At 41.2% G+C, this 26,871-nt stretch overlaps 1 protein-coding gene across 1 annotated transcript in view; it reads right to left on the bottom strand.

The window, feature by feature from the left end:
- igdcc3 (immunoglobulin superfamily, DCC subclass, member 3) overlaps positions 1–26,871 on the bottom strand; it is a 65,457-nt gene that overhangs the window by 26,253 nt on the left and 12,333 nt on the right. The window contains exons 3-6 of the mRNA XM_023263194.3: positions 5,559–5,703; positions 5,339–5,469; positions 4,934–5,071; positions 2,272–2,430 (exon numbers count right to left, since the gene is read on the bottom strand). Coding sequence (XP_023118962.2) covers positions 2,272–2,430; positions 4,934–5,071; positions 5,339–5,469; positions 5,559–5,703 — 573 coding nt within the window. The remainder of the gene's footprint in view (positions 1–2,271; positions 2,431–4,933; positions 5,072–5,338; positions 5,470–5,558; positions 5,704–26,871) is intronic.

The following is a 26,871-nucleotide window of genomic DNA, read 5'->3' as shown; positions in this document are numbered from 1 at the left end:
AGAACAAAAATTGATTAAAAAGGTACTTTTAGAGGTCAATTTGAGTCGTAGCACCATAGCACAATGACAGATTACTGACCCTTAAATCTAATATCAAAATGTCCCATATTCTTATACAAAAGATTGATATGACTTTGTTAAAGCCACATAGTGGATATTGGAGTTGCTTGTGTAAGCTGCTTTGTCTTGTTTTGACAGTGATTTCGTATACGGTTATGTTGAATGTACAGTTGGCCTTGTTGAAGGTGTACAATAGGAAAGAAAACGTTAGAGTATTTTCTATCTCTTTCACAAACCAATCTATGACTTTGCACTGTGAAAACAACAAACTGTTATTTCACATATTTTCCTTGTTCTGTGAAAATACAGATAATAATTTCTATATTCACAGAAAAAATAATTATCTGATACATTTATTAGTGTTAACTGTAAAAAAAATCAAATCAAATATCTGTGTAATAGTAAATGGTAATCAGTTCTTAAATTATTCTCACTGTATTTAAATTGGAAAAAAATATTATTTTGTCATTATTTGCTCGAAAAATTATGTATATTAAGAACTGAAAAATGGTAAATACTTTTTAAAACAGATTATTTCTATAGCTCTACAAATATTAAGATGTTCATCTGCATCTTCAGACATCACACTGTTTAACTGCTTATAAATCAGCTAAAATTATCATCATTTTATCAATATTTGCTGTTATTTTCACAGATTTTATTGTTTTTTCATATTACAAAATGAACCTTTTTTAAACACCTTTACACTCTCAAAGAGAAAGAGACTGTCAGTCTTGACCACAAGAATAGAAAAAAGTTTGCTTTGAGAAACAACAGCACCACTATGGACTTAACACTTGCACTACATTTCCATTTATTGATTATATTGTTTGTATATTCTTGGCCTTTGAGTTTCAAATGTGATAGACAAATCAAAACCTGCAACTTACTGCTAATTTTAAATGCAGACAACTGTTATTTATTTCTTTATGTATTTTAAAGTTGGACATATGTGTCATTCGAGAGGGGAGATACTTGTAACTTCCACACTGAAGAGGCTGATAAAAATACTCTGCTGCTGTAGAAGAAAACTTGAAAGGGAGGTTTCTGCTGAGGTGAGAGCATCCCCTGGGTTCAAAGTGCCAGCACAAAAACACAATAAATCAATGTCTAGCCTTTTAACCAACAACACTAACAAGAAAATGATATCTTTTTACTTTAGCTGCACAGATTTAACAAAAAAGTGCAATTATATTCATATCTCATCTTCCGATTCACATTTGAAGGGTCACATTTCCAGGATTCCCCAGATCTGTCTTCCACATCCAGCCTGTATTACAATCCAACCTGGTCTCAAAACCTTTTCAGTCTTATCTTTAACCATCGTCAAGCTTCCGAGTGGACACTGTGTCCAATTCCTGCAAATGAAAACCAATCTTTGTTCATCCTATCTGCCATGAGATGCAATCACATGTGCCTCCACAAATGTAACACTGGACATGATAACTTGGCTGTGCTCGCAGACCAGCACTGGTAAAAGCTCTGAAACAGCATTTTATTGACAACTTCACAGAAATGGCAACCTTTTAATGTGATCCAGAAGATTGGCTTTGCTCTGTGCTCACCAATATTAATGGCTTGGGGGATGATGCTGTTACATTAATTTGGCCATTTATATCTTCATCTCTGCCTGAGTGCTATTGTTGGGGATTACAATCATGAAACTATCATTTGGTTAGCTGGAGTCATTGGCGTTGTGCTCAGCTGTGTTGGGGGTCACAGTACTTTATCCTGTGCTACTGCTCACAAGCTTGACCATAGAGGTATATCCGTAGTCCAAAATAACAAGCAGAGGCATTTAGTTGTCTTGACGGAGGTATGAAGAAGCGAAAGTGAAAGTATGCCTGGCACACTAGAAACAACCAGTAGGTGCTGCTTGGCAGATAGAATCAATTAATCTAAAACAATATGTAGCTTAAAATTAAGACTTTTAATTAAAAATTACTGCATAAAGTACACTAGTCGCATGAAGGCAAAACACTTTTTTTTTTTTTTTTTATCATGGCAGCTACTGGTTCAGCTTGAAGCAAACCGTCTCCACTCATGTTACAGTAATCATGTTTTGTCCAGAGTGACTTCTAAGATTTACCTTATCACCTAACTGTAGCTTTTTTTTTTTTTTAAAGATTTTTTTATTTATTTTTTTTAGTTTCCCTAGTGTCCACACAACTTATTTCAAAAAACGGCACATTCCTCTTATCCAGAACTCACCTTGGACTACCAGGCGTCCTTGAGCAGTCCTGCGGACACGGGTCCCTGGTTTGTTAGCGGCACACACATAGACCCCCGAGTGCTGCACACCAACATCTGAGATCATCAGGTTCCCCGTGCCGAGTACCTGAATTCCCTCCACCCCGATGGGACGGCCATCTAATCAGGGAAAAAAAGAAAAGGAGAGCAGTTGAGAAGGATGGGAAAGAATTTATATAGGGCAGGAGGAAAAGAAAAAAGGTACCAGGTGTGCACATGTACAAGTGTGTGCTCATGTTAGATGTGGGGTTAACGGGTGTGTGTGCCGCACTAAAGATCAGAGTGGGCTTAAATCACAAGCAAGAAAAGCTAATTAAACTTAATGCAAGTTTACAGCCACGAGCTGACAGAGGCTGTGCTATTTCTGTCCCTAAAGGATGCAGCTTTCACAGTGTGTGATCCTCAGAGTGATGAAGCTGCCACTTTGTGTTTGCCATCTGAATCGTACACATGCTGCAATTTTTTTGACTTAATTGGGAGCTTGCGATGGTTGTCAGTGTCACCCTAAAGGGTTTGGATCTCTTTATAAAGAATCATCAGACATTACAATGAATCAGTACTTTTTTTTGTTTATTCTAAGTGCAGTTTCTTCATATTACATTGTTCAGTTAATTAAAACTTTTACACTTGAGCGGAAATATTCTTCATGCCTTTGTGGTGAAGCTTTGGAGTACATTTCATTTGAACGGGGTTCACTTTTTAACCCTGGCGATGTTTCATCTGCCACTCTGGGACCACAGACTCTAACTGCAACTTCTAATCTGCTATCTCCTTACACAATCCATAGCTGACTCCTCTCCCCTCTTTCTGTGCTTACATGATAAGCTCGCACTTTCCTGCACTCTCTATCTGCAGCATCAACCCCAACAATAACTTCGGTCTGCCTCAGATATTAGCTGTGGGGCCAAGGGGGCATTTTAATCCCATCTATGGCTTCCATCTGCAGCCTGTAAGCCTGTATGGTCCAGATTTGATGTGTTAAAAGGCCAGAGAGACGGGGACCATGCTGGACACATGCAGAGGCAGGAGCTGCAGCCACAGATACAAACCATAGGGGAGATAGCAGGCAGTGTATATGATGGGGGTGCTTTCATATCTTTAAAGTTTAGACAAAGCAAGTTTTATTAGTTTGTAATCAAATGTGCATGAAAAAGACACATTATGGGACAAGATAAAACAAAAAATATTGAAATACATTTCTTAATGACAAGCCAGGAGGCTGAATTTGTCAAAAAAATGACAAGAACATAATAAAACAGTCGAAAGCTAATGCAAAAGAATGAGTTTTACTTTATCATCAAATACGATCAATATTTCTATGCAGCAAAAAGCAATAATTACTACAAATGCACATTCCTTTTAAGATTTTTCTAACCAGATGAATAAAAAAAAATCCCTGTTTGAAGACTACAGCTCTAATTAGATGTGAAATTTATCACAAGTTCTTCATAATTTTTTTAAAAATTGGTTTAAATCTTTACTAGCAGCCAATGCATTGAAGCTCGACAGTCTTAGTAAGAAAGCTTCATGTAGACAATATGTAATTTTTCTGGTCATGTACTATGAAGACAATATATGCAATTAATCATGACAACTTATTGAGATCAAATAACTCACTCCAACTTGCGTGCCAACTGCTTTTGTCGTGCAGCTGCCATTATGATGTGTTTTATTGCTATTTCTGCATTTTCCCATTATCCCTAACTCGCCGAGAAGTAACAGCCCAGTGGGCTTTTGTCTCAACAGAAGCAGTCTTGTTCTTTTTTTGCCTTTTTCTACAATATTCTTTTCTCTCTCTGTTGCCCCCTTCATCAGTTTCTCTCTGTCAGCCACTAATTAACTTAGTGTCAGAAAAGAAAGAGCACAAGCTAGCAGGCTGTGGTGCTATTCAATGAATAGCAGCAAACTAACTCTGGCATTAAGGAGTGACTGATGTGAAACTATCAGATTCATTATGCAGCTTATTCCAGCCTCCCTGCCGTAATCTAATACATACAAATCCCATCGTGTTACCATTTCATTCTGGCAACACTGTGTAAGGCAATACCCTCAATCTGATTATGCCCGGCTGCTTGGGAGGGGCAGCAATTTACATTTGGAACAGCAAATCAGATTGGATAATAGGTAAAGAAAACAGATACGAGATTGAAAAATTGGTCACGACAGACTTTGAGTGATAGTCAAGAAAAAAATGCACACGGAGGGGGGAAGAAAAACTAATCGTATCTGTCTCAGGACCTCATAGCAATTACTCAAGAGGCTCTCCAGTGCGTCTAAGGAGGCTCAACTTTATGAGGAGATGAAGCATGCATTTATCAACACATACTGAAAAGTAATGTTTAGCCCTAAGACCTAATGTTAAATCCCATTGCCTCATGTATACACAATATATGTACTGTATTAAATCCATTCTGCACACACATGTATATTACACATCAAACATAAAACAGCCTCCCAGGACTCACACGCAGCACACGGCTTCACAAATGCATGCTGTGATTCGACTTTGGCTCTGTGACACCCAATTCATCAAAGGCTCTCACACACGGACACAGCATGAAAAATTCAAACTACATGCAGCTTCTGGGGCCTTTCCTTTGATCCGATCAGGAATTTTTCTCACCTAGCCTGCTCCAGGACACGATGGGCCGAGGGTATCCAGTAGCAACACACTCCAGGATGGCAGTTTGGTGAACAGTGAGGGTGAGGTTTTCTGGACCGACCAGGATCATGGGTTCTTTGTAAACAGATGACTGAGAGCCTGAAAGAAGAACGGAAAAGGGGGAATTTGAAGATGGGGAATGAGCATGATGGATGGCATCCTTTAATTGGATTTCTCCGGAGTGCATTTGCTCAATATGGTGTATCTCTCAGATCAGGCGGAAGGACAAAAGGTTTGGAAAGTGAGGCGATTGTATTCGAGCAGTGATAGAGAGAACAAAAGGATCTGTACGAAGAGCGCAGATTAAAACTTAATCTACTCATTGAGAGCTTGCTTGAAGATGCGAATTTTATGAAACACAACTACCTGAAACAGTCAGGAGCGCCTCAGCACTGTATTTCACTCCTGCACTGTTATGGGCCACACAGCAGAACTTTCCACTGTCCTCCTCACGCACGCCTGTGATCTGCAGAACACCTGTAGGCAGCAGAGTGTACCTACAAAACAAAACACAACAAGGTAAACTTTTCAAAAAGCATTGCTCTTTCTAAAAAAAGAGTCAGGTCATGCTGCAGTTTGGTCCAACCTCTCGTCCTTGGTGTCCACCGGACGGCTGTCTTTTTCCCAGCTGATGACGGGCTCTGGCAGACCGTGGATCTGGCACTGGAATCTGGCCACACCAGACTCCTCAGCGTGGACCGACTCTGGCTGGACGTGGAAGTCTGCCATGGCTGTGGAGGGAGGGAGAGTGGAATATTAGGTCATAACATCACAGAGCAGCTACACGGCAACAAGCCAGGCTGTAAGGAACGAGGAGTCCTGCAACAGATGGTATGGCCCCCACGGAACGCAACATCCCAGAGTCAGTCGGGGATTACTCAAAGAGACGGAAGCAGCCGAGGCAGCCTAAATTCTCTAAGATGCTCGAAGCAACCCGCCCGTACACCGGCTGAACAAGGAGATTTAATTTGTGAGCATCGCAAAATTACCATAGCATTTGTTTTAATGTGTTGCTTTAATCCAAATAAAATGTCATGAAATTGCAATTTTTCAAGAAAACCCACACATGTTGCATGTTTTAGAGACATTTTAAAACCATTGTTTGCTACTAGTTACTTTTTCACAGAAGCCAGTTGTGAGAGATGCAAAGTATATTTCCTACAAAGAGATGTATGCATACATATTGTATAAGTTCTATTTTAAAAGGAATATGTGATTAATGCAGTCTTGGTCTGAATACTGTGGAAGTGCTGTTCCCGCACCCACATTCATTTCAAAAGACCTTAAAACCTAAGCTTCGGATAAAAACTCCACTGCAAATGTCACCATGAAGAAACACATTCAAGTTCTAGGAGCACATGTGCTGCTAAAACAATTGAAAAGGATGAGCCCTTTGAATTGGCCCTGTTGCTCCAGAGAACAAGGTCTACAGCAGTTGTACCACAGTCATCAGCTGCAGAAGGCAATCTCAACATGTAAAATATGAGGCCGGCATGTGCATTCCCTGACATATGTTAACATTTAATATGTAGGTCAGGTACGTTTTTCAAAGTGCATACTAATAAAGACAAATACATCATAGTGCCATACAGGACAGAAAAACTGGTATCAATGTCCTGAACAGAAGAACCTCATTCAGTTGCACTTCACATATCTACTCCCTGCAGAACAAAGGCGGCATCGAAGGTGGAGCCAGCGACAAACTCAATTAGAGGGAGGCCCTCTTCTTCCACAGTTCTTCCACCTTCTCCAACAGAAGTGTACTCATTTAAATGTCAACCATAATTAACTTGGACGAATGACGACTTATCTGAACACTGTTAGCATAACAACAGGGACGGATGTCTTATTATTTCATAACCTCTGACTCCCGAATGTAGCCTGCATTAATTCATTACGTAAATTATGAGCAAGAAGTAAGCAGCACTGTTTAGAAAGCTTATTTATGCCTGAGACATCCGTGGCTGCTGCCTGTTTGTCTTTGCACTGACGTCTCCAAGTGTTTGTTTCCCGGTTATCTTTATCTTGCACTGTGAATAGTGAGTTGACTTTGTTTACTGACGTGTCTACTGTTTCTATATTGAGTCAGTTCCACTGACACATTCATTTCATTCTATTGTGCAAAGCTGGATTAGACATATAGTTTAAAATGCCTGTATTTAAATGAAACCAAAAGAGCAAACATAAATGTTAGTAGTCCAGTAGGAGATGGAGAAACCAAGAGTGAGATAGATTCATCATATAGAGTGGCAGTACTTTATTCGAGTGTTGCTGCAGCTCTGCAGTGTGTCTAACACTGTGATTATTCCATTTCAGAGCTTAATGAGAATCGGCATTCTCCAACATGACTTGACCTTAGATCTCTGAATGGCTGCATGGAGCTCTAATGAAAATTAAACCATGCTAATTTAGTATTCTTCCTGTAGTGACAGCTCACTCTTAAGCCACTCGTAAGCCTGGAGTTCTCTGTAAGAAGAGATAGCTCTCCGTGACGTGTAATATTTTGTCTCAAGATAAGATCTGACAGTTCTCAGCTTGACAGATTTCTCCAGCTCATATTTTTTATTTTGCCTCTCTGCTACAAGGCCACACTTAAACAGCTGTACATTTTATTGGGGTAATTCAGCCTAAGTGCCTATCTCGGGGGCCCAACTGCTATTTTTTCCACCTGGGACTCACAACCTTCTGCCCATAAAATATTTTAGGCCAACTTCACGGTGAATCGTAGATGGCTTAAACGTCACAGAGAAAATCAGTAATATTTTATCACCAAACCACTACTAAAGCACATATTCATTTCCTTTCATGCTCTTCCTTTTACCACACTGGACATTTGGATTTACTATCCCTATAAAACCATGAAAATCACTGGAAACTTGTCAGAAGTTATCATTTTCTATTTCAAATCAGTATTGGCCCATAAGAACACTTTTATGAGGGCTCACTTCGTTTCTAGACAGAGTATTGACAAAAGCAATCGGCAATACTTTCCATCTTGGCCTGCTGTAAAACAGAGCCTCCGGCAGAGAGTATAGCACAGGATTAAAGCCCTGAAGGTGCTATCATAGGCGATGGGGAAAAGGTAGTTGTAGAGAAGCAGCTAGAAATTCTTCAAAAAGAACAATACACAAAAAACGAGGAGTAACATCAAACAGGGAGGAAAACACTCTCAAATTAAGACACATCTATGCACGCACTCTGCTGTGTGTACTGTCCATGTGTGCTGGGAACACTGGGGACACGGAGAAGGAAACAAAATTGCACTTGAATGCTGAAGAACAAAGGAGGACCAGTGCCTATAGGAGCTTTCTTGTGCATCTCTGCCAAGTAGTCATGGTGTCCGCTGATCTGGCTGTTGTGTGTGTCCACTGACACAACCCCCTAACGGGCCCCACCCTTGGCCCTCATGCATAAAACATGGCTTCTCCAAGAGGCCTACGTCGCTTAAAAAACCCTCGCAAAAATCTGACACAATTGCGAAAACCACAATGGGTGCGCACACAGAGATAAACGTATACAGCAGAGAAACACATTGATGTAATCTGCATTCTGAATATGCCTTTTATTGTTGGAGGTTTGCCGAGTCAATCTAGCCCAGTTTATTTAAGGAATAAAACATACATATAAATAAATGCAAAGAGCTGCTTCAACAGAAACACTTTATTGATTTCCCCACTACACTGTAAGAAAAGACAGACGGCCATGAGGCAATGAGTCACTCAACCAAGCAGACCTGTTCCGCCATTGTTTCTCACTCTTCCTTTGCTAAGTGTTGACAGACACTCACACGTGATTAAAGACTGTCCACTACCAGCATGACGCTGCTGGCTTAAATGGAGCAGGCCTAATTACTGCAATAACGGAGAGAATGGTTGGGGTGCATGCTAAAAAGAAATCCATACACAAGCGTACCGGGAGCAGAGCGCTTCTTGAACATATGTTTGACAGTTTCTTGCAGACAGCCACAAAAGACAAATGACTGAGGGAGTAATATGAGCATAGCTAAGCTGCAAATCAGGTCTTGTCAAAAGTGAGTGGCACCGTTTGCTGCATGTTTCGCAAATTACTGTTGAGTGGCCCTTAAAGGAGACAATCAGTCAGAAATTATCATGAAAAAAATGCTTGAAACTGCATCCGCCTATCAGGGATTCTTGCAAAGACACACAAAGGGATGAAATATGAATGCAAGTGCAGATGTACTATTGCTGATTATCGGATTTGAGGGCCAATGACGAGCTAAAAGGGCAGTCGATACCGATGATTTTCCCCTAACCTTCGATTCCACACTGTGGCTCTTGTACAACAGAATTTTTAAACTAGGATTTACAGGCTTTTTCATGAGGGCATCTCACATCTATCTAATGAAGAAATGTAGATTAAAAGGTGATTATTTGAATGACCCCTTGGTGAATTGCTTTTTTGCCTAATGGTCCCAAGTAATGATCCATTTCTTTATTACTCACACACACACACACACACACACACACACACACACACACACACACACACACACACACACACACACACACACACACACACACACACACACACACACGCATAAATACTCAACAGACAATAATTAACAAGGTGATTAAAAGCCAAACTGTGCCATTATCTGCAACAACTCCTACTGCAGTCATCAAATCAACCAATCAGATGAGACATTTCCATGTTTTTTTACAGACTTGTGGTCACACGTGGATGTTTTTTTTTCTTGCGCTGTGGATAATTCATTGATATGACAGAGGTAATGATGCCAGTAGAGGGACTGACATCCTGCAGAACCATTCAAACCTGCAGCTATGGCGTAAAGCTTCACTGAGCCCCCGTGTTATAATGTCACAGCCCTCCCTTCCCTTTGCCTCCAGCCACCCCCAACCCTCCATCGTACGTTTCTAGCATTTGCTCGGGCTCTTCAATCGCTGCCCCTCACCCCGCCCCCTGCGAGTCCTCTCAAGCCTGTGACATCATTAAGCACATGTTGTTCAAGCAGCGGCGATGACTACCGCGCCCACCCCCACCCCCACCTCGGTAAACCAGTAAAATAGAGATGAGGCCCATAAATAATGGAGATGGTGCACGGTGTCATTCCAGCATGGAGAGCCCGCACTTCAACAGCCTTTAAATAGGCATCCCTGAAATAGCAGCCCCCTGTGCTGGGACCCTAGAGATGGCATTTTAATGCAGATGTGATATTTTATTGGCTCCCTGCCCCACTCAGCACCCCTCTCCTCCTCTCCCACCTCCTCTTCTTCCTCACCAACCCTGCACCCAGGCTTGGGCACTGCTGTGATCAATCTGCTGGTTCGTGGTGTGCGATGCTTATCACCTCCAAAATGAAGGGTTACACATGCGTGGGCTCTGTCTTCCTCTGACATACACTCATTCTCTTCCTTTAATGCTTTGTCACAGCGACACCTTCCTGTGTCAGAACCTGCACGAGCAGAAGCGTCAGTTGAGCCGCACATCTGCCACCTGAGCCCGAGCGGCAGATGTTCGCATGTAGACGAGGATATTAGGGCTCAGGAACCAAACCGAGTTATATTAAAAGCACTCCAGCCGATATACCTATTATAGGACTTATAGCACTGGACCTTACAAGCACCTGTTCCTCATGTGAGATTTTATTCTGGGAAATCCAGCTTTCCATTTTCCTTTTTGTACTACATCATGATTAGAAAAATTGGAAGCACCAAGGGTACCATGAGTGTCTGTAGAAAGTTTAATCTTAATCCATTCAATATGAAATATTTGAGTTGGACGCATCAGCCAGCAGACTAAGAATCCTCAGATGCACACTGCTGGCATGGCTAAAAACTACCTGCACTATCACATAAAAGGATTAAAAAATATAAATAGTATACAGTGTGGTCGAGTAACAGCCTCACAATTCAATCAAACATCAATACATAAGCTTTGCTATTTCCACAAATGTCAAAAATACACGGATCAGCTAAACGTCATATACACTGTACGTTTTGTCCGCTTCAATTTTCAAACTACTTTTTCATTTTCTACACTCACAGCGTAGCATGTGAATTTCCCCCCCTCTCACATTACAAAATAGTTTTGACGTGAATATAATTGCCCTTTTCTGCTTGTGTTGCAGGCTTGTTGGCATTAGGCTTTCCAGTGGTGTGACTGTCTGCAGTTTGTTGTGTTGATCAATAGTGTGGAGCTTGTGTGCACTAAGTTAAATATATTAAGATGGATGGCTGCTATTAGGAGTCCCTGTAGGAGGGGAAGAGAGCAGCAATGCTACAATAGTTATCACTCACAAAAACGCCTTCATTTAACCATGGAGGCTAATGACAAAACATGCCAGCAAGGGAAATAGAGACCTCAGTGCATTGTAATGCAATCTGACATAACAACAATAATCCCAGAGGAGCTTAAAGTCATGACATTTTCAACATCAACAACTTGGCAATGGAGCAAAGTCAGTCTGCTCATGATCACAGAGGAAAACACACTCAAACAAGTAAATGGACTTTGAGTTGAAATTGTTTTGACAGTTACATTTGTAAAGCTCAAATCTTACGCTAGTTTAACTGCTGCTGGCGGGTTTGAAAAGCATGTCGACTTTTTTACGAATCACCAAAATTACGCCATTTATCAAAGCCAGAAACTCGTGTGGCTCGTGTGATTTTCAGTTTCATCGGCCAGAAGCTGCTTATGTGCTGCAGTCAGTTAATCAACCGATTTTAATTATTCAGTAAGTATTTTGATCATTGATTGATTGCTATGATTTTCAAATTAAAAATGATGCTAGATTGGCATTTTTTTTTTTTGAATTGCTGTTTGGACACAGAAAACAATCAGATTATTGGATTTTTAGTGTTTTTAATATGGAATAATCAATGATCTAATACAGCAAGAAAATAGAGTAGATGCCATTGTCAAGATTGAAAATAAATATTGCTTTTTTTAAATTTATTGTTTTGTCATGTTCAATATTAATTACACATAGCAGTAAAATATTATACAATGACGCTACAATAAACCTTTTGCGATCTCAATAAATTAGCATCTTTTTCTATATTTATTATGGTCATAATAAACACTATCCCTGACTGTTTTTATGGTCAGTGCTGAACAAACACTTCAGCAGCACATTTGTGCAGTCTGAATACACAGACAGTGATCCCTCCCTCCGCATTACCTATTAGCAGCACAGAAACTGCAGATAAAAGCTTTGTTGCTGCACAAAGACAGTATGATGGGAAAAGCACATTTCTCACTGTCTAGTTGTGTTGCCCCCCCTTCATCCATCCACCCACCCTCCCTCCATCACAACCCCACAGACAAAGCCGGGGCCTCCCCTGGTGCCCTGCGCTGTGCCACACCCCTCCGTCCTGCACCACCTTAACACCCCCTCCATCCTCCAGCCTCTGCTCCTCCCACTGCAGCACCCCCCCGGCCTCCCCTCCCATCCTGCCCGGTGTCGCCCCGAGTCTCCGCACTTAGCCTCCTCCACTCACTTCAGCATTGCACAGCCTAATTAAAGAGAGACCCATTAAAGCACAACAGATGCTGAAAATTAAGGGATTATTCAAATGATTCTCAGTCACAGCTTGGGTAAGATTAGAGACAAGCGAGGGAGAGAAAAGGGGGAGAGTGAGAGGGCTGAGGGAGGAGGGCTAAAACCACAGACAGCCGCCGACATGAAAAGTGTGATTGATTTGAAGTACGATTGATTTGAAATCAGCTGCAAGTGTTTCTACTTGTTGCTGTCAACGTCGTTAGTGTTGTTTCATTTTTTAATTAAAAAAGTAACAAGTGTTTAATAAGCACGTGTGAATGCAGAGTCTCACAAGGCAATTAAGAAGAGATCTGATGAGTGAGAACAAAAAACTGCAGAGCCTTTTGTATCATTTAAGGACAAACTGGGCGTAAAACTGCGTACTCATTAAACAACTTCCAACATTCTCGTGAGAATCAGAGAGAGATTGCTTCAGCGGGCTCCAAAATTGCTTCTGCTTTCCAAACACAGAAGCTAGATTTGGTGTGTTTTCCACAGTTCCCATCACATAGTCTTATTTACTCTAGATCACAGCTGTGTCTCTTTCAACACGCAGGTGCACAGCTCCATGCCTTTTTTATGCGCACATGTCCAGTTTCAGCAGCATCTAAGGTCTCACTGGGATTTATCTTGTGTGCACGGTGCATCCTCTTAGACACAGTGCAGCTCTTAATGAGAACTTTCTTCCTGATCACCTGATGCAGAACAGAGACCTGACCCTTGTGTCCTTCCCTTGTGTGCGTTTGATAAGCGTTTGTGCATCCTCCCTTCCTCCCAGGTCTTCACGGTGGAGTGCTGAGTTAAGAACAGGTTGCTGCGTCCCCACTGTGTCATATTTCGGGGGGTGACATCCACCTGCCGCTTCTGCACAGCATTAATGCCACTATACTCCACAGTGAAGTAGAGCTCAGCTTCACAGATCACTCCTGAGCAGACACATGTTGTTTGTGTTGTCTGTCTCTTTCCAGGTCTTCACAGCACAGAGGAGGTTGTGTCGCTCAGGAGCTATTTGTGTTGTGGCGTCTGGAAGCTGCTTGATGTCTTCCCGGATCTACTGTTTATACTGTCCATCTAAATCCGCTGTCGGTCTATTCTATAGGTCCTAAATGGAAAAGGAGATTTCTCATGTTGCTCTTTCTAAGGTTAAGATGTCTGAGGATATGAGGTTTCATGTGGCAAATATAATGTAAACCCCCCAGGGCTAAACTGAAAATTTATGGTATGAAACTACATATGAATACAATTTCAAGCCTTGACTTGAGGATTGTGTCTTTTTATATACTATCTACCTATCACGAGAATTATGTTTATTAGATTTAGGTAAACAACGCCTCTATTTAAAACAACAGTCTATAATTTCCCATCTCTGTTTCTTGGTTGTACGCTGGGGACAGAATTCACTTCTACTCAGTGCTAAGAAAAAAGCAGAGGGATAAAGAGGATTTGAGGACACAGACAGCTCAGTGAATGAGCAGATTCTCCTCTCATTGGAGCCTAGAATCCTCTGCCTGATAGAATTTGATCTCCTCCTAACCTGACCATCTTAGTTTGTCCCTCAACCAGACTACCGTCTTATTAAGGTCAGGCTACTCACTTGTCCACTAACCTCTGCCACATTCAAAGCTAACTTTGTTCAGCCGAGTTCAGGTAGCTTGTCTTACCTCTGATGAGTTTTGACATGACACCTAAAGCCCTTTCAGATATGTGCTCTTTTCCTTTAATGTGACAGCATACCAACATGGCAGTTTTATGTCTAAATGAGCACCCTGGTCACTCTTCTGTAAAAGTCACGAGTTCAGTGTTACTATGTCAGAGTTTGCAACTACAAATCTGAGCCGCACGCTGTCATATTGATGGATAGGTACGCACAAGCGACGGTACTTGGAGCTATGCAAAAGGGATTTAGAAAAAGCTTTTCTCGCATTTCAGAACCAAAGACATAGTTTGTGTACTGAAGTTACCAATGGCACCTAACACCTTTCTCATTTACTTTGCTCTACAATTTTGTGTTTACTACAAAGTAATGTCTATAAAAGCAAAACTTTACTGTGATAAAGACAGTCTGTAACATGTCTGACTCCCCAACAACTCATGTAATCCTAGTTTTGACAAAACATCAACAAGAGCTAAAGTTTAGTTTGTTGCTTCCAGTTGTTTGTAGGAGTCTTTCCTCTGAGTTTATTAAATATCTGCAGCATCAAACAGCAGAAGCATCCATATGAACATCTCCAAAACCAGAGAACTGTATGCTTTATGCAGTCGCTTCTTTATACAGGATCAGTCACTTATTACACGGTGGCAGCCATCGGGTTGAATCCAGATTCCCATCACGCCATTTTATATTACTGTTAGTAAAGTAGCAGTCAGATAATCATCATAAATGGATGGAATCTTCCATTTTAAGACATCATAAACACACTTGGCTGTTGAGCTATGTGGACAGTTTGGTAAGTGTACTCTTAGCTTAGATTTAGATTTTCATTTACTGTGGAATATTATGTATGATATCTCACTTGATGCACTGTCTAGTCTTGCCAAAATACCGCAAACATCATGTTTATGACAGAGCATTAACGTAAAAGTGACCTCTGGTTGAATGATAGAATACCATCACATTACCAAACTGTTGAAGAGACCAATGTTATGCATCACATGTCTGAAAAGAGCTTAAGACTGATGGGAACTGTAGCTGATGAATGCTTAAGCGGATATCTTGTCCGTGCAGTTACACAATCAGACAACATTTTAAAGTACACTAAGAAATGTAAAAAAATAAAAATAAAGTAGGAAAATAGAATGTACAAATGTAACCTATGAAAAGCTTTTTGTTGCAGGAACAGTTTATTTGGTGTATTAAGAACTATAAACACAGTAAATGATGTTGTACTTGTTGATATTGCACATTGGTAAATATATACAAAAATGTTATGACTTAAACCTTTAGATCGTTTGGACAGAAACCAAACAACAATAAAAATAAAAATAACCTGAGTAGAACAGATTCCAGCCCTAAGTGGGTCAGGATTTGGGCTGCTCATTTCTTAGCTTCCCTCTTTTCCTTTAACTTGCTGAGCGGCTGGAAGTAGATCTTTTAATGTAATGAAATTCTTCTCTCTTAAGCAATTCACAGAGCAATAAGCTTTGCTTAAGAGTGCTCAACTTGATTTAGTGGTAGCAGGAAAAAAGTCACATGCTTAACTTACACTGGCTCTCACGCTCATCCAGTACAATGCATAGGACAGCAGCGAGTCTTATGCACTGTAATATTTTTCATGTTATTGTCAACGCTGAAGGGAAGTTCTTTTTTCAAAACCATTATTCTTCAAGCATTTATTGCTGAGAGTAATTCACCTTAAAAAGATGTTGACACTTTTCTTTTCCACACCTGATTATTGCTGGAAAGAGGCTATGCGATCTCAGTGCCATTCTCTACTTGCCCAGAGGCCACATATCTAATTAATATCACCAATACCTCAGCATGCAACTGCCTGCTTTAGAATTCAAATGAGATGCCTCTCCCATCATCCTTCCAGCATGCGAGAGCTCATATCCATGTGAATTATGTGCTGTCATTCATTCAGCTCATTCACTGTACTGTTGTCTGCACAAAAGCAAAACCCCATAAAGCTAAATCCCTGTCTTGTCTTGTCGTTTGTTCGTATAAGAGAGTTTGAAATATTTTTAAGCGTTAGGGGACATCTGGGGTTAAATAACATTTATATTCACATGGAAATGCCATTAAATTCTTCTTCGGACGGTCAACGCCTCTTGTTTTGTGCAGCCAGAAATAAGCGAGGCCCACAGACAGCAGAGGCTCTGAATAACAACCTGGATGGACATTTGGCATCACAATTCTCCTCAGTCTAACACTCATTACTTCCCCCTCATTAGAGGACAACTGTTGGCCGCTCTGGGGAGGCCGGGATGAATCTCTCCTGAAAAGTCTTTTCTTTGTGCTGCTGTGTTGTGATTTCACATTGCTGGTGGGAAAAAAAATATGAGTCTACCAAAATTTCTGAGTTTTATACACCTTGACTAGTGTGTGTGTGTGTGTGTGTGTGTGTGTGTGTGTGTGTGTGTGTGTGTTGCTTTCTGAGAGTGCAGCATGCAGTGTTAACTATGCATCTGACAGTGACTTTGAGGGGGGTTGGTCTGAACCCAGGGGTAGATGGATGACCCCACATCTGGCACTCCCACGGGAAATCTGAAAGACGCAGGGCGGGACCGACCCATGCGCTCCACTGCATCTCACAGCACCCTGAAAACCGGCCTCTCCAAACGGCTGAAATGGTTGTGTAAATCTCAGCCCTTCATCACTTCATCCCACACACAAGAGAAGCTCTTAGTGTTTATAACAGAGAGGTCTGCTGGGCCTCAACGGTGTGGTCCCCACTGGGCATTTATCTGTCTCCCTGTCCGGCCTGGTTTGCAAACCCTCACATCAGGGCTTCCAAAAATGCAATCCTATCAAAACCCGCAGAAACAAATCCATCATCAGAGCGACAACTCCGCGTCCAAAGTGTTGAGCTGCCTATTTACCATAAATTTGCATTCTAGGGGTGACGAGAATAACCCCCTTTTTGTAATTTCACAAAATCACTGACTGCACAAAATCTTGCTTTGTACTTTGACATGCATTTAGGAAATACAATTGAAGGAAGGGCCAGATTTAAGAATTGCTTTGATTTCAGCATGCTTTCTATTGATGGTGCCCAAGAAACTGTGGGAAAATCCAAATTATACACAAATCCTGTGCTCAGTCAGTGCTATGTCAACTGTGTCTGGAATGGGAAGGCAACAAACTGTGACTGTAGACTTGGTGCACCTCAGGACATTAACTGACACAACGGTATAGCTCAACCTGTAGATAGTTGCTGTTCTTTGATGCAAAGTTCCTGTAATTATATAACTTAAAGTCAGAGGCAGCCTTTTAGAGATATCCATCTGTGCATTCAATGTGAGGAGCAAGTGCATGTTTACATTGCAGACCATCACCTAACCTAAAATTGTAATGTGAATGGGACTGCAGATGCCTCATTATCCACACTGGTCAATAACTTTGTATTATTAATAAAGTCCATCAGTGCCATCACTATTTGCAGAACCTTCTTTTTTATAGTGTATAATTTAATTCCTGTCTTACATGTTGATTTGGTAAAAATAGTTTTTTGACAAAGAGCATGAAATTGCATTTACTAATGAAACATTTAGTAACAGTCATATCTTAATGTTGTATACGTTTTACAAAAAAGCAAGCAATCATTGTATGTATTTGTTAGCGCTGTAACGTTAGTTTATGCGACCCAAACATTCAGTTTGGTATAAATTTCCTCAATTCGGTACAAATTGTGAGCAAATTTCGCTCTAGCTGCTGTCCATCAGCGACATCAGTGCATCAGCAGGTTTAGCTGGGCAGATGAGGGTCAGTAACAAAACCTCAGTCACTTTGTCCACTGACAAATCCAAGGAAGGTGTTTCAAAGAAGATGGCGTTGATGACAAAAACAGAGCAAGGCAGCATTACTCTATGCAATTAATAAAGCTAAAAGGGCTGCTGGCTTTGATGGCTAATTTAAGCTCATTACGAATATGTTGCACTTGCCTTAATGGATTTAGTTTTTATTTTATACTTGAGAGTAAACAGTTCCTGCTGTTTTTTTGTTAGCAGAATGTAGCATTTGATAGCCTTAGCTGTTACAGTAAGAATTACGGGCATTTGTCAATCTTTTCATTTTAAAAAAGACTTTAAAGCAGAGGTCCAAACCATGAATGTTATATACTGACACACCTCTATCTCCCAGTCCTGGTTCTAATTTCTTCAGCAAAGAAATAACCTGAGCTTTGTGGCTAATTTCCATATGTGAAATGTTATGCGTATGTGCGCAGATCTTCATATTGGCACCATTTGTGGTGTCCATGAATGTAGATAACAATCTCTCGGTAAATGGCACACGTCTTTGCTTATCCATTTTGTGCAGACTTACCCTCATTTTAGACACCATTTCTCCTTTTTTCCTCCTCGCTTTGCTCTTTCATTGCCATGCCACCTACTCATAAATAAGAATGGACAGCTAATTATAGTTTTTAAAACGAAAACCTTTCCATTATTTGACCAGAACGTGCATTACCATAGTCCTAATAGGTTGCAATATCCCACCCACCTGCTATATTTGCCTTACCACAGATAAGAGGAATTTATGTGTGAATGCAGAGTGGGAATGTACAGAAGAAGACCAACAGGAATGCCTTCCAAATATATGTAACATACAGTAAAGTGGAATGACTGTGGTCGTAAAGCAGCATGGTGAGCTCGGGTTGTCCATTAAAGACCTGAAGTTGGAGTGTTTGCTGGAGAGGCTCATTAATTTCTGAGAAATTATCCACGTTACTTGGATACCAGCCCTGGGACACACTGTCACTTTTACACTCGGCTTAAACCACGTGGACACGCTTATTCACGCATGATGGCTTATAGACGAAAAAAAGGTGAAGAGACATACATGCACTTACTGACAAGCACAGACATTAGTTTCTTTCTGTGCACACACACAGACACACACACACACACGATCACTCACACTCGTCCCTGCTCCGTCAGCTCAACTGACAGCAGTAATGAGTTTCTTCTCTGCGTAAGCCAACTGGCACCCACTCAGGGGAATTTTTCAGGCTGAATTGCGGCCATTAATCACAATCCCGGGCAACACAGTGCCATCACGTGTGTGGCAAACAGAGATGCGCTGGTGGGGGGCATGACTACAAGATAGCGAAGGAGGAGCTAGCGATTGTGTCAGAGACGGAGGGAGTGGACTGATGAGGAAGGAACGACAACAAAATTATCATAGTGTTGGTTTGGTTACGAAGAAGCTTCTACAGAGGGCAAGTTTGTGCCTAAAAGGAAGCTATAAAGACGGGAGGCAGCAAACGATCAGATGCCCTGCTCTGCAAATATCAGCTCAATTACTGAGAAAAGAGATGCTGTAACATCCATCATGTTCAACAAGACAGGTGGGAGATATTTCTGCCAACCACTTCACACCCTCAGGAACTTTTAACAGCAATGCCGAAACATGCACATGTAAACAGAGGGGAAGAAATGTGTTAAAGACTGATAGCTGTTGCATAACAAAGAGAGGCATAGATGGAATAATTTCAGAGGAGCCTCAGTGACAGCAGCGCTTTAAGAGCATTTGAGATAATGACCAGGAGAGCAGCAGCTGCTAACGTATGAAAAACCACCACCAGCTCATTTTGTGATGTCAAGATATTGTCACCACCACATCCTGTAGTTGAGACAGCTGGAAACTCAAAGTCTGCCTCCTATTCTTCTGGTTCTCTCCCTCGTTCTCGCCATTCAGGCTGCCAGCTGACTGCGGTCACCGGGGATATTGCTGCACCTTGCACACTCTAAGGAACCCAGCCCCCCACTCGCCTAATCCCGATGAATTCACGGTAATATGCAGTCAGTAACCCCCAGCTCCTTTTGTACACACATGTGCGACTCCCCCCACCACGCCCACCGCATGGAGCTGAGCTCACACCGAATCACGAGAAAAAATAAACCACAGAGGAAGAGGAGCTGGAGATAGGAAAGGCAAGTGGAGGCCTTGTCATAACCACTTAGTGTTACAAGACAGTGGGTGAGAAATGAAAGCCCTTTGTCTCTGCTGCTACCTATAGTGTGTGCAAACAAAGACTGTGCAGATACTATATTTGTTACAATGATGTATCTGTTCCATCAGATAATGAAATACCATTTTCTGGGCTTGAATAAACAAAGAGCAGCCCTGGATTTACATAAATTGAGAGAAATATTTTTTTTCGGGGGAAAAAAAAATCCCAAGGCTATGGCCATATATGAACAATGAAATTAAAAACAGGCTTTGTCTTTACCGTGTTTCTTTACTGTAAATCAAATTCCTCAGTCAATCAGGATTAAACTCACTAATTGTGCTTCCAGGCAGCTTAAAGCATTAAATTTTGGTAACTTCTTTATGTAAATTTTCATTAGGTGAAATAGTCTGTTGAGACTGTATGAGAGCTGCAGCTAATGATTATTTTCATTGTCAAAAAAATCCACTCACAGGAACATAGACTGCATATAAAAGACAGACAAACATTGGTTTGTAGGCTCCTGTTTCGAAGCATCAACTTTGGAATTTTGCCATCGCCTTCTTGGTTTACTGAAATTGGATGTGACAAGTGAGGTCAGGTCAAGTCAAGTCAGTTTATTTATACAGCGTGTTTAAGCACAGCAAAACACTGACCAAAATGTCGTGTAACAACAGACAAATTAAATCATTAGAGCAAACAAAAAAAGAAATCAGTCAATTAAAAACCATTAAACAATTATCCATTCCAACAACAGTAATCCCAATTAATGCATGATAAATTACAAGGGCAGTCATTAGGACTGTCTAACCCCCACCACCACCACCAAAAAAACAAACAAACAAAAAGCCACCAAGCCAACTTAACAACTACAGTTTTTAATTGGAATCTAAAAACTTAAAAACTAGTAGTAAAATTGTAAACATAATCTTGGAGCTGTGACTTATGGCTCTGATTGAGACACTGAAGACACTATGGATGCCAATAAGGTAGCAATTTGTTAATCATCATGCAGTCCCGCTCTAAAACATACTCTGTTTTACTGAATATTTTAATCTAAATGGGACAATAATTTAAAACATAAAAATCATGCTGTATTGATCACAACTTCAAACTAGCATTTGACACCATAAACTCATGAGGAAAACATTTATTGGGATAATAAATCAAAGTCAGAAATGGAGCCATTATTTCATAGTCTTCATTTCAACAGGACTTGTTTTTGCAACTGGAAGAGTCGCCCCCTGTTGGCCAGTAGAAAGACTGCAGGTTTAAGGCATTTCTGCAATTACTTTACTCTTTGGAAGCCATGTTCAACTTTAATATACAGTCAATGCACTGAAACCAAGAAATATTTGACATTATCGCTAAATGTAATTAATTACGATTATTTGATTTAAAATAGCTTACAGAGTAATATATTTCTGTATTCCTACAGTTGAAATGTATAATCAGTTAATGTGTTTTTCTGATTGCTTTTTTTCCCCCTATTGGCACGTCATTTTAAAACAAAAAATATTGTGACATAGAGCATAAGTGTTAAACTAACTGAATGTCAACCTCTGTGGTGTGTCTGATTTGCCGTTCACTTACATCTCAGTGCTCTGCCATTAGATATAGTGCAAATAATAGGCACAAAGAACACTGTAAGCAACCTGTAGCAGTGGCTCTCCGCCCGTCACGCTCTCACCTCGTCTATTCCTTGCAGTAGATGGGAGGTGCACCTCCATAAGCTGTCAAACATGAGCACATATCACCGGCTCGTCCAGCCCGCCATCAGCCCTCTAAAGCTGTCTTCCCACTCACAAATAATGCCTATGCTGGAAAATGGAGAGGGCGATTACACCGCTAGTATCATGTTTCATCTTTTCACACTGAGGCAATGAAATGGTCCGCCTTACGACTTACTAACACACGACATGACACTACTTCTGTAAAGAGAAAAAAAATGGAGATAGATTCATAAAAATGATTAAAGACCGCAGCTGGACAGAAGATACAAATTCTTTATATGATTTGAAAATAAACATCTCATCCTTTGATCATCTACTGAAAGAAAGCTGTTTGAAACATCTCATATGATGGATCTTAAGGTTGCTACTCCATCACTCGATGATGGAATGAAATTAAATGTTTCAGTGGCGCTTTCGAAAAGAAATAAAGGTGTCAGTATAACGTCTGTGCTGCTGTTTCGAGCACTGGAAGCAGGTTAATGTATGGTATGTACAGTCACTGACCACGAGCCTGTGCACGTGTTCATGTCAGTGCATTTATTTGATGTTAAGTCTAGGTAATGTGCACGTTACAGAGTTGAATTACGAGCCTGAGGTCAGGGGAGCAGTTTTCCCGGCATGTTCTAACGGGAGAGGCGTGCTTCTTCAAGCTAAGCAAGCCTGCTGCTGTTGCTTTGCATCCCTGCTGCCTGTCGAAAGCTGCCCTGGAAACAAAGCTGTCGGGGTCAGGAGGTCATGGCACAGCATCGGAATGGAATGTTCCTTCCTGGTTCAAGGTCCAGCCTCAAGAGCCAAAGGGGCCTAGAGATCATTTGAGACCACCGACATATACTCAATTTATTTTACTCCCTCCCTCTCGCCACTTTCATGTAGCCCTGCTTGGTTTTCAGTGTAATTTATTTTGCTCTGTCCTTCTATCGAAGATTCTTTTCTTGATTAATCTACCTGTTTCTTTTACGTCATTTTAAAGAATTGGATTACATATTCCCAAAGCCCAAGGTGACATCCCCCATGGCCTGGTTTTGCACAACCAACAGCCCCAAACCCAAAAATAAATCAGTTAACAGAAGACTAAGAAAACAGAACATAACACAATGGCGCTTCACTGCAGATGTTTTGCTCTGACTATTACAACCTGCACTGTTAATCTTATGAGAAAACTGCTCTAAATATGAAAAAGTCTTAAGTCTTAAATGTTATAAATTCACAGTGCTGTATATTTTCTGAATTTGTACTGATAAATGGAAACATAGGCCTCTCTATTCCCAAGAGTGATACATGCTAACAAAGCTAGAGACACTGCAAACAGGTTGTCAGGAGGAAATTGGTCATCCCAGAAATCTTTCATCCTATGCCAGCAGTAACCTCTTCTAATTGGTTCCTGTGGAATTCATTTTATCCCCGATGACCAGCTCGGCGCACACTAGAGCCTGACAAGCTTTTAACCCCAAACAATTCATGAGCTTCGTCCCTGTGTGACAAATATGGAAGAAAGAGAGTAAAGACCGTGGATCTCAATGAGTTCATGTTGTTATAATAATCCCTTATTTCAGAAATTGACTGAAAAAAACAAGAACTCATCTTCCTCCATTATTCACTGCACAAAAATATCAGCTGGCCTGCATCAATAGTGAAAAATAAATGACTTCCAACAGCTAATCTGTCTTATTTAGATCTTATATTGACAGCTAGCAAGGAAGTCATTGATATTTCTAAGAACTGCCTGTGTTTTTTACATCATGACGTGCAAAGTTGGCGAATTTACTTTGAGTCGAGGACTTATGAGATGTGCAGCCACTTGGCTCTGTCAACATACAGCAAGTAATAGCTTTAATGCAGTATGTAATCATTAAAGTTGCGTGAAGAAAGTGAATTGTTACCACGCATTTCCTAAAGCCAACATCAATCAATCCTCCAGTCACGCATTGTATGAAACATGTCTGAAAATAACTAGTCCAAGAGATAAAGAATGCTATTGTTATTCAGAGATGACTTTTATTCACAGAGACAAATGGTTAAGCCTTCTTGGGAAAACTGAAAACACATGACAGAGACAAATAAATGTCCTTTCTGAGTGAGAGAAAATGTGCTTATTTTGCTCTTGTTCTTCCAGGTTGCTGCGTTGCCTGTTTGGGAAAGGGCAGGGTTAGAGCCGTGGTGCTGTGGCAGGTTTGGGCCACTTCATTTCACAGCCGAAGCCAAGGTCACTGCCACTGCCCTGGGGCCATCAGACAGGGGGATGGGTCCCCACTGGGGAATGAGCAGGAGGCCGAGCATTGGAGGAGGGGAAACGTAATGGGAGGAGAATAAAAAAAAAAGGGAGGGGTATTCTGCCCTAGTGCACACAGAAAGGTCACGGTTTCCCAGATAAACCCCCCTCTCCATCGTCCAGCCCCTCATGACCTCCGACCCCTCTATTTCTAAGTCAATGCTGAAACAGAGGGAGAAGAAAGAGGCGGGGAGGGGGGGCGCAAGGGGAAACACACCCACCCAGAGTCAGCAGTGACAAAAGGGGGCCTCAGCCGCGGCTAGCTGAGTCGGTCAGGAGAACAAACGCCCGGGCCACCGTCACAAAGCAGAGCCACCAGAGGCTGAACATCTCCACAGCCTCTGTCTGTTCCCAGCCACTCCGCTGCCCTGCTTTTAGCGACCGACAATAGGTGCTGCTCCGCTCCGAGAGGTTCCCCAACGCACACAAACACACCCCTCCACAGGCTGCAGAGGGGTGAGGTGGCTGAGGCCCAGAGGAAAGCTGCTGCCTGCCCATCACCGACTGGCCTTTGTCTCAGAGTCTTCTGCTTATTGGCAGGAAGATTTCCTGATCCCTGCTTAAACAAAATGGGAAACCGGACTGAGGGGCCCCGTGTGTGTGTGTGTGTGTGTGTGTGTTTCTGTGAGTGAGAGGTGATAATAATATTCACCACTGGCTCCACCTCTTGTCTGTCTTTGTGCTTATGACACATTTTCACACATGCAAAACAAAATGTATGGCTAAGAGAAGACAGGAAGAGGGTGTTTTGGTGGATTTATTGGTGGATGGTGCAGACCCTGTAAAGACCTTTAACTGCACAATCTGGCTATAAAGGCTCTGTTAAGTGTAGTGAAGCGCGGTGACGGGGCAGTAGCTAGAGCTAACCAAACCTCTAGTCACGCCTGGAATCATAGTAACACCAACACACAAACACAAAACTAACCTACACATCCTTTTGTTTCCATCTTTAGGAGGAACCTCTGTTCATAGAATTGATTTCCCATTACAATAACCCTACCTTTATCATCACACGATGGTTCAAACCCTAAAATACAAACTTCAGGAAGAAGCAAACGCCACATTTAGAGGCTGGTCCCCCTCATCCGACCTTTGGCCTGGCCTCTGCTCTCTCTCCTTCCACCTTTCACCTCTATTACTTAGGAATTCCTCCCATGAGCCTTGAAAGCAGCTAGAAGGAATTTTAGGCCCCCTTTTCATTTGTTTGTTTGAGAATAACTAGGGTGGTCTACAGATATCTGGAGACCAACACCGACTTCATTAACAAAGTCCCCACAAGCAAAGCAGATGCAGAAACACAGACACACACAGTGCAACAACAAACACTGAACTTGAATTTCAAGAAAGTCCTGCGATGATATTGGTGTTTTGTTGGATTTGTATTACACATTTTTTTTAATCTCACTGACAGAGAACACAGCCACTCAGTTTCAATACAATCACTTGTTACGTCAGTTTTTTTCTATACGTGACCTTTGTATACTCATATTTGTTACTTTAAATGCAATGATTAGTTATTAGTGTAACTGAATGAATGCATTCTGTGAATACGTCAGAGGAAAAGACACAGGGAACTAAGAATGTCATTGGACTGATGAGTTGCTATTGCTGCATATGACAATAAGGCCTTTCAATCCTTTCAATTCTTGTTAGCATTGTGAGAATCTACCCAGTAATAAAGCTATTTCTGATTCCAGTCAATCCGAGGAAGTTGTTTTACAAATCTAATACTGCTTTGTGTAGCAACAGGAGGAAAATTAGTTTTCTGAATGGACATGAACTGATGGTCAGCTTCAGTGTGTAGTTCAGTTTGTACATATCTGTGATACTTGTTAAACATAATGTCTAATGTATACATTTCATTCTTGCATAAGAAGGACAGATCTGTTTAAAAGCACTACTTGAACATTCATACAACATAATCCCATTTGTTATTCTATCACCATGAAAAAGACACAGGATTAAAACCATGTCACAACTGAAGAGCACCTGGATGAACAAGTGTAATACTTGTTTGAGAGGTTAAATATTTCAGTCGCCCAGCTGTTTCTGTTCCCCTGCTCAGTGGTTTCATTTGCCAAGTGATGCTGTTTACACAGGCAGATATTTTTAGAGCTTAAGGGTGCCTGTGCTGCTCCACACCGTTGCTCATCCTTCACATTTTGAAGCAGCTTACAGAAGATGGTTACAGCTTTCCATACAAATCTGTGCTTTGTACACGGCTAAAGTCTCGTCAGCGTGGCCTAAGATTTGTGCACAATAGCAACCATTGTGTTCTCGGTTGGTTCATTCCTGAAAAAGGAAATAGAAGGAATGCAATTGATGTAATTTTGCAATTTGGGGGGTACATGCCCTTTTAGTCTCCAATCAAGCAGCGTTATGAATACTGTAATAAAATTTAAATAATAATGAATGTTTTTATTAATATTTGATGAGCAATTAACTGACTAAAGTGGCAAAATCTTAGTGGCTTGGAAATCTTCCTGAAGCTCAATCTCACACTGCATCTCATTGTTCTCCATTACATTACGACATATAAACTAAGACAATAAGGTGCGCTATGAACAGTGTGGAATCCCTCGGTGATTTTCCACTGCTTCAAGGTCAATGATGTGTCATCTTTAGAAATAATAGAGATTCACCCTGCCTGTTCCCCCACAGGAGAGTTGGACAAGTTCAAGCATTTGTCAATGTAAATATCCAGCGTTGTCATTAGGGATTTTCAGTATTGCTATTTATTCAGCTCCCTGACAACAAAACAACCC

This window comes from Amphiprion ocellaris, chromosome 1 (assembly GCF_022539595.1).
Source record: "Amphiprion ocellaris isolate individual 3 ecotype Okinawa chromosome 1, ASM2253959v1, whole genome shotgun sequence".
NCBI classification, from domain to species: domain Eukaryota; kingdom Metazoa; phylum Chordata; class Actinopteri; family Pomacentridae; genus Amphiprion; species Amphiprion ocellaris.
Note: the sequence above shows the minus strand (reverse complement) of the source record. Positions and strands in the feature narration are given on the sequence as shown.